Source organism: Micromys minutus (assembly GCF_963924665.1).
Source record: "Micromys minutus genome assembly, chromosome: 25".
Taxonomy (NCBI): domain Eukaryota; kingdom Metazoa; phylum Chordata; class Mammalia; order Rodentia; family Muridae; genus Micromys; species Micromys minutus.
In genome coordinates, this window is record NC_137960.1 from 10,298,912 (window position 1) to 10,306,953 (window position 8,042).

General features: G+C 47.2%; 1 protein-coding gene across 1 annotated transcript; it reads left to right on the forward strand.

Annotated features, from left to right (window-relative positions):
* Positions 1–1,639: 1,639 nt before the first annotated feature.
* Positions 1,640–4,476, forward strand: LOC308436587 (glutathione S-transferase theta-2-like). Its single transcript, XM_080937560.1, has 5 exons — positions 1,640–1,979; positions 2,394–2,481; positions 3,551–3,701; positions 3,790–3,963; positions 4,248–4,476. Exons 1-5 carry the CDS (start codon positions 1,868–1,870, stop codon positions 4,455–4,457), a joined length of 735 nt encoding a protein of 244 aa, XP_080793686.1. The 5' UTR covers positions 1,640–1,867; the 3' UTR covers positions 4,458–4,476.
* The last annotated feature ends 3,566 nt before the right edge of the window (positions 4,477–8,042 follow it).

An 8,042-nucleotide genomic window follows, 5' to 3' on the forward strand; every position in this document is an offset into this window, starting at 1 on the left:
CCCACCTCCAGTGACATACATCCTGTAGCAAGGTGCCACAGCCTAAAATTTACATAACCCTCACAAAATGGACCACCAACTGGAGACCAAGTGTTCAAATACAGGAAACTAACCTAACTATAGGAGGTGGGGAGGTAGGGCATGGGGGTGGGGGGTGGGGGGGAGTGGGGGGATGGGGGTGGGGGGGCGCATTTCTCTGGCTTCAGGTATCTGACAAGATGAAAACTGGTAACAGTCAAAGAGGGACGGTGGCAAAAATGGGTATTTTTGTCAAGATTCAAGGAAGCATTTAGGGGGGAAAGAAGTCAGAAGAGAGGGAGAGGTCTGAGAGTGAAGCAGCCAAGCCAGTTCCTTGCCAGTGTTGGAGGGGACTCTCCTGGACATTAGAGAAGCAGGTACCTGAGTCTACGGGGTGCAAACCTGGGAAATTCAGGGATCCATCCATTCATGAGCCATATCTGACCCGGTAAGTGAGAGAGGATGATGTCTGGTCTAGAGGAAGCATGCTCCTTGAAATAATAATAATAATAATAATAATAATAAACAAAGCCAGGAGACTTCTAGGGGCCAATCACATCTTGTGTGGCTATAGGCATCTCGGACCACCTGCTCTTCCCACCGAATTTGCCGTGCAGGGCTTCAGAAGAAGGTCCTCTGGAAACTGCTTCATGTTTTTCAGAATCCTTTTTCTCAAAAAGCAACACCAACTTATTTAGGCAAAGGGGGAAATCAGTCTGGCGATGGGAGGAGAGAGGGGACGATGGGCCACTTGAGAGCCTATGGGCTAAGATAACCCCTGGCTATCTTTACAGTTGTAACTCAAAACTATAGTAAGCCTGCTGCTGTGGCAAATGCCTGTAGTCCTAAGCACCTGGGAAACCGTGTCAGGGAAATCAAGGAGTCCAAAGTCCCTCTGGGCTACATATTAAATTTGAGGCCAACCTGAACTTTGAGAGTCCCAGTTTCAAAAACAAAACAAAACTAACCAAATGAATCAATCAAAAAAAAAAAAAAAAAAAAGCTCAGTAAAGCCAGACAGGATGGGTCTCACCTGGAATCCCAGATATTCAGGAAGCTAAGGCAGGAGAATCAATGGAGCCCAAGGATTTGAGGCCAGCCTGTGCTATAGGAAGACCCCCCCCCCAAAAGAAAACAATAACAAAAAAATCAGACTCTGGTGCCCCATATGAGCCTCGGGCTATAGCTATTCTAAAAGATTCGGATAAAACAAGTGATCAGTAATGGACCACAGTTAAGATGCCATTGTGGGGAATGTGTGTGTGTGTGGGGGGAGAGCAGGGGAGGGAGGGGGAAGGAAGACCCCCTCACTACTCCCTCAAGTTACTTCTGCCCAGCCTCCCAGGTCTTCTGCCCAGCCTCCCAGGAGGCCCACCTGTTTTGCAAGGGACAGCTGGGCCATTGACAGTTTTTCTTAGGGCAAAGTTCCTAGCAGCCTGTGACAAGCTTCACCCATTAAAGGAGGGCACCCCAGCGATCAGCCTTTAAGATCCCCTCAGGCAGTAACTGAGAGTTGGGAGCTGAGCGGTCTAATTCCCTGCGAACGACTACGCCCACAGAGCTCGCTGGGTTCGGTCCAGGAAAGCAGAGCTAGGCTATTTCCGGGTCCGGGTGAGACTTTTTAGACCTGGGCTGGATTCCTGGCTCCACTGCTTCCCGAAACAAATCTTGTCTGTCCGTCTGAGTGCAAAGTCCTCCAAAGCGGCTCCCTCCCCAACATCAGCTGCCCAGCCGGGGGAAAGCGTCAGTCAGGCTTGGCCAACTGAGGCTGGGCTGGACCCCTATTGTGGAACTTCCTACTGTTGTGGAACTCAGTCCTTCCGTCCGTCCACACTCTGTTGCTACTGCCATGGGCTTGGAACTCTACCTGGACCTGCGATCACAGCCCTGCCGCGCCGTCTACATATTCGCCAAGAAGAATGGCATCCCCTTCCAGATGCATGAGGTGGATTTATTCAAAGGTTGGTTATGTCCTTCACATTCTACCTGGGTACAATCCCCCGCATCATCTGACGCCGCCCCGCGCCCCGACCCCCCAGCTCCGTCACCAAGGAATTTTCTGCTCTCTTTGGACTGTGGTCTTAGTCAGTTCAGAGCCCTCTTTAAACTTAACTTCTGCCTGACGAGACTTCTTTGTTCTGGGACGCGGGGAGAAAAATGAAAGATTCCCACAGTTCCTGATTTGAGGGCACGCAGGTGTTTAGAGTCACAAAATCCCGGAGACTTTGCAGGGAAGTTACATTGCTGAGTCGCAGCTGGTCCCTGCCCCAACCAGATCTTGGCCGTCTCGACCTTGCTCTGGTTGCAAAGCGAGAGGGGACTATAGAAGTACTGCCTGAGCCCTTACACACATTTTCTGGCTTTTTCTTTCCCAGGGGAGAACTGTAACAAGCAATTCTCCCAGGTGAACTGCTTAAAGAAAGTTCCTGTTCTCAAAGACGGAAGCTTCCTGTTGACCGAAAGGTGCCCTCCCTTGGCTTCCCCCCCCCCCTTTGGTCAGACGGGGATTGGGGATGGGGGACTGGTCCCTGGCAGACTCCCACCCTAGGTCATGAGGGGGCGTGGCTAGAGCAGACCGGCCTGGGAAGAAGGCCAGGAAGACTAGGGGGCTGATCCAGAATGTCGCTTGCCTCTGTCCTGTTTCATCTGCTGCACCCCTATCCTACCTCCAGACCTCTCTACTCTGATTGAGGGGTATTGGAAGGCGACAAGGGGACGATTGTGGAGGGTTGGAAGAAATGTAGATTCAACAAAGGACTAAGAAGAGCAGCTCCTAACTTTCCAGACATTCTGTTTAATCTGCCAAAGCTTGGCCCCGGAGACCAGAGAAAGGGTCAGGGCTCAGAGACTGTCTGGTTCTCCCAATGGAATCTGACGACTAGACGGAGACAGAACTAGAAGTCTGTCAGGAGGATATAGAAATGATGGCCGGTGGACTTGTCGGCAGAAACAGGACATGGTTTCCTTTGGCGTGTTCAAACCACTCCATAGATGTTTGCCTATCAAGGCTCATGGGCTTTTTCTAAAGCTGTGCACAAGTCACTTAACTGTTGTGAGCTTTAGCTCCTTCGAATGCAAAAAAAAAAAAAAAAAAAAAAAAAAAAAAAAAAAAAAAAAGGATAGTCTCTACCTCATAGGATGGCTGATAGTGTGAGATACGGACGAGGCCTTAAAAGGCAGAGAGCTCAAAAACAAAACAAAAAAACAAAAAAACCTCACAACAAAAGCAAAAAGAAGGGAAGAGCTAGAGGGGGAGAGCTCTTGCCACGCGCGTGTGCATGTGTGCATGTGTGTGTGTGTGTCTGTGTGTGTCTGTGTGTCTCTGTGTGTGTATGTGTGTGTTGCCCTGGGTTCCATGCACAGCACTGCAGAGAAGAAAGGCTTTGGGGACAGGCAAGAGTCATTGAGAGAGATAGGGATAGGTGGCTCTGAGACCAGAGGCAGCACTTCAAATGTGAGAATTCTCAAGGCCCTAGGTCCTCAAACCCCTCTTCCCATGGTCCTTATAGCTCTTCTTCCTATGGTTCCCCAGCACAGCCATCTTGATTTACCTGAGTTCCAAGTACCAGGTAGCGGACCACTGGTACCCGGCAGACCTACAGATCCGTGCCCGGGTCCACGAATACCTGGGCTGGCATTCGGAAAACATCCGTAGCACCTTTGGAGTGCTCCTGTGGATCAAGGTATCCAGAGTCCTCTGGGGAGAGGGGCTGAGCCTTGGGCACCTGGTAAGTCAGGCTCCTACACTGATCACATCTGTTGTTCTGCCAGGTGTTGGGGCCACTCATTGGGGCCCAGATTCCCGAGGAGAAGGTGGAACGGAACAGAAATAATATGGCCCAGGCTCTGCAACATCTGGAGGACAAGTTCCTCAAGGACAGGGCCTTCATTGCTGGCCATCAGGTGACGCTAGCGGATCTCATGTTTCTGGAGGAGTTGATGCAGGTATACCAGCAGGTGGAGGGAGAGCCTTTTCTTCTTACCACTTCCAGAAGTCCGGAGCACTGTGGTCTGGGAAAAACCAGAATCACAGGGGAGAACTTTGTGTGACTTATTTCCTATCTAGGTGGGGGATGGGGGTTCAGGGGCAGCTTCTGGCTGCTCCCAGGTCCTGGATCTGATCACAGAGGCCTGGACCTCCCATGGAGCTGTGTCTATGATGTTTTTGGAGTTGCTGGCAACAGGACCCTCAGTATCTCTCTCAAACTTTCACAAATTTGTCCCTACAGCCGGTGGCTTTTGGCTACAATCCGTTTGAGGGACGCCCTCAACTGACAGCATGGAGAGAGAGGATGGAGGCATTCTTGGGTGCTGAGCTGTGTCAGGAGGCCCATAGCCCCATCCTGAGCACCCTGGGACAGGCAGCCAAGAAAGCACTACCAGAACCCTCTCCGGAGGCCAGAGCAAGAATGATGCTTCGAATTGCTAAGATTCCCTGAGTGGTCTGACCAGCAATAAACACTCATTTTGAACTTTGCCTCTCTCTTTTAAAAATCGTTTCTTCTTGCACTAATCTTTTTTCCTGGCTCCCTCTCTGGCTCTGGGAGAAGCTTTGCTCAAAAGGGACACCAGCTATCCTTAGCATGCTCATCTTGAAGTACAGTATACACAACCTATAGGAGATCCAAATCAATAATATATAAATCAATAATATATAAAGGTGCTTTAAAAAAAACCCAAAACAGTAACACACACAAAGAAACCAATCAAAAGTTGGTAGACATCTTTATTTTATTATACTATAGAGTCTGAATATTCTAATGAATAAAGAGTTACTGTTTTATTACATTGCCCTATAATATGTATGGAATAAAATTATGACTCGGTAAAACATTATGGTTAATCAAAGAAAAGTCACATAACAATCTACATAAAATTATCACAGGCAAAAAAAATTAGTATAACAGCAAACATTCAGGGGTGTAGATGATGTTTTCCAAGAGTTGGTCTTTGAAGTGTAGAATAAATAAGGTTTCTTTGGGCAAATGCTTTTATCTCCTCAGATAGTTTACCAGTAACAACAAACGGTCAGATTTGTTCACATTGTTATACAAACCTCCACGTGTATCCATTCTCGAGAACTCACACCAAAAATGATTTAATATAAAGAATTAAGAGGTCAACCAGATGGATCAGCCTATGAGGATACTTACAGCCAAGACTGTTGACATGTGTACAATCAATCACCAGAGCCCAAGTAGTGGTAGGATAGAAACAAATGTGGCAAACTGTTCTCTGACCTCCAAAAGCAAGTCACAGTCTTCCTGTAAAATGTAAAATGAAAAAAAAAAAATGATTATCAAGATAGTCACATGCTGCAAAGACAGCTAGATTTGCCATAAAGGTCATCACTGCAGGGAAGTCAGTTCTCTGCTCTGGAGAATATTTCATCTCAATCCGAGGCATCTACCCTGCATTTGATTATTCAATTCCCAGAAAACAAGATGCACTCAACTTTTCATTCATCAGCACTAAAGCTGGGCAGATATCTACCCTCTGCGCTATTCAAATCTTTGCTGTCGATTACCCTGAGTTGTTATGATTCATCTGGGCTGGTGCTCTTTACTCCAATTGGACAGCCCTTGTGGCTGTGGTTTCGAGATTCTTACCCATGGTGTCTGCTCTTCTCCCGACCCTCTTTCTCTCCTTGTGGTCTCTTCAGACCCCAAGCCTGGAAACCCTAAGCACCACCTATGTCTCTTCTGCCCAGCTATTAGCCTTCAGCATCTTTATTTAACCAATGGTTTTAAGGAGCCAGGTCGCATTGTACACACCAAGTCTCTTGTTCCTGGGAGCCACCAGGCCTTGGTGGTGGTGGGGGCAATATTTACCATTACAATACATACCAAAAGATCAAACCTCAACAGTATCCCTAGGGCTAGAGAACCATAGGACGACATATAAGTGATAAAAGAAGGGCCCTTAGAAATCAGGCTTCTGGGGATCCTGTTGCTCAGATCTCTGGGGATCACCTCTGAATCATGTCCTGGGAACTAGAAAGTTCTTCATCGGAGAGCTCATGGCTGACATGGATGCAATTCCTTTTTCTTTTCTTTTCTTTTTTTAAGATTTATTTATTATGGGCTGGAGAGATGGCTCAGTGGTTAAGAGCACTGAATGCTCTTCCAGAGGTCCTGAGTTCAAATCCCAGCAACCACATGGTGGCTCACAATCATCTGTAATGAGATCTGATGCCGTCTTCTGGTGTGTCTGAAGACAGCTACAGTGTACTTATATATAATAAATAAATAAATATTAAAAAAAGAATCATTCCATTCTGCAGGTATGAAGGAGATATTTAGGGCTCAGGAAATACATGAAACTTACTAAATACAAAGTTAAATCCCTCCTCCCCAAGGCTAAAATAACAGCAAAGTGTTTCAGCCAGAGGGGTCAGTCTACAGAGGTACCTACAAGTTGTGTAGAGAGCTCTTGTATGAGGCAGCTTTTGAATAAGGTGACCCATGCTGGGAAAATGCACAGGCTAGTTTTGTGTCAGTTTGACACAGTTATCAGAGAGGAGAAGGAGGAGCCTCAGTTGAGGAAATGCCTCCATGAGATCCAGTTGTAGGGCAGTTGGATTTTCATTAGTGACCAGACCATAGTGGCTGGTACCATACCTGGGCTGGTGGTCCTAGGTTCTGTAAGAGAACAGGCTGAGCAAGCCAGGAGAAGCAAGTCAGTAAGCAACACTCCATAGCTTCTGTATCTGCTCCTGCCTTCAGAGTCCTGCTTTGTTTGAGTTCCTGTCCTTCAAGAACGAGCAGCAACATGTAAGTGCAAGCCGAATAAACACTTTTCTCCCCAACTTGCTTTTCCGGCCATGGTGTTTTGTTGCATCAATAAAAACCCTAAGACAAGTTAGCACCAGGACTCAGACTCAGAGACTTTCCAGTCATCCCAAGGCTATGAGATCCCACCTGTGCCTGACAAATTAAAACAATGGCCCAGAGTAATTCTCAGAAAAAAACACAGAATATACTGACTGATAGCCACCTGGCCCTCTAGAAAGCCCTAGATAGGGTCCTGACACATGTCATAATTAGCTCATGCTCTGATCACCCAATTCTGAGAAACAAAACAAGAACAAAACCCCTCAAGGTTTTGAAATATATAAACAAAGTTCTGAAAATGTAAAAACAAAGTTTTAGTGGATAGGTCAGGCTATGCCGGCCAAGCTGAGTTAAGACAAAATAAAAAAGACTGCTTTAGGAACAGCTTCCCTACCCCTCCCTGTACTGAATTCCAAGGAGAATGCAAATTGTCAACAACCTTACTGCCAAAGTTTCTCCTCCCTTTCCTTCCCCTTCCTCTCCTCTTTCTGAAAATTATACTGCTGACCAATGGTAAAATAATAGTTCACACCCTCACAAAAAGTATAAAAGATGTATGCTTTTTGAGTTTGGGGTTGACTCTCCCTGAGAGGATGAGCGACCCCATGTACAGGAATAAAAACCTCTTGTTATTACAGCGGTCTATCACCTAATTGTGTTCTGTGGGTAGCGCTCCTGAGCTAAGACCCCCTTGGGTCTTACAACAATAGCCCCCCAGAGGAGGAAAGAGGGTAGCATCTGAGGTCCTCAAGGCCATTGCTATGGCCCTGTCCATTCTGAATCATAAACACCAGGGAGTGATATGTTGGGTCAGAGGGCCAGTGCAGGCGGACACAGTAACTATATCTAGAGCATTTTTTCTTACATCCTATGGATTAAGGCATAACACGGTGGACACCAGGAGGCACAGGGGAGGGGTCCAGATTGTAGTCACTTTCCACTGCCTGATGACGGGTGCTGCCTGTCTCCGAGGGGAGCTAGGCAGACAGGCCACCATGATCACAAGCTGAGATATGGCAGAAAAGTCTTGAATCTCCTTGCAGGTCACCGGGTAACCTCACCTGAGCTCAGAGCAGCCACACAAGCTTCCTTTCTTCCTGTTCTTCTGAGACTGTCACTCAAAAATCTTCCCATTCCTAGCTGTCAGTGAGAGGCAGCCCCCTTATAGGTTCCTTTCAGATTTTGAAACTG

Excerpts from the sequence above, each read along its gene's own strand:
- LOC308436587 (XM_080937560.1), top strand. The coding sequence starts at position 1,868 with ATGGGCTTGGAACTCTACCTGGACCTGCGATCACAGCCCTGCCGCGCC. Across the intron at positions 1,980-2,393 it reads TGAGGTGGATTTATTCAAAG|GGGAGAACTGTAACAAGCAA; the intron begins GTTGGTTATGTC and ends TTTCTTTCCCAG. Across the intron at positions 3,702-3,789 it reads GAGTGCTCCTGTGGATCAAG|GTGTTGGGGCCACTCATTGG; the intron begins GTATCCAGAGTC and ends TTGTTCTGCCAG.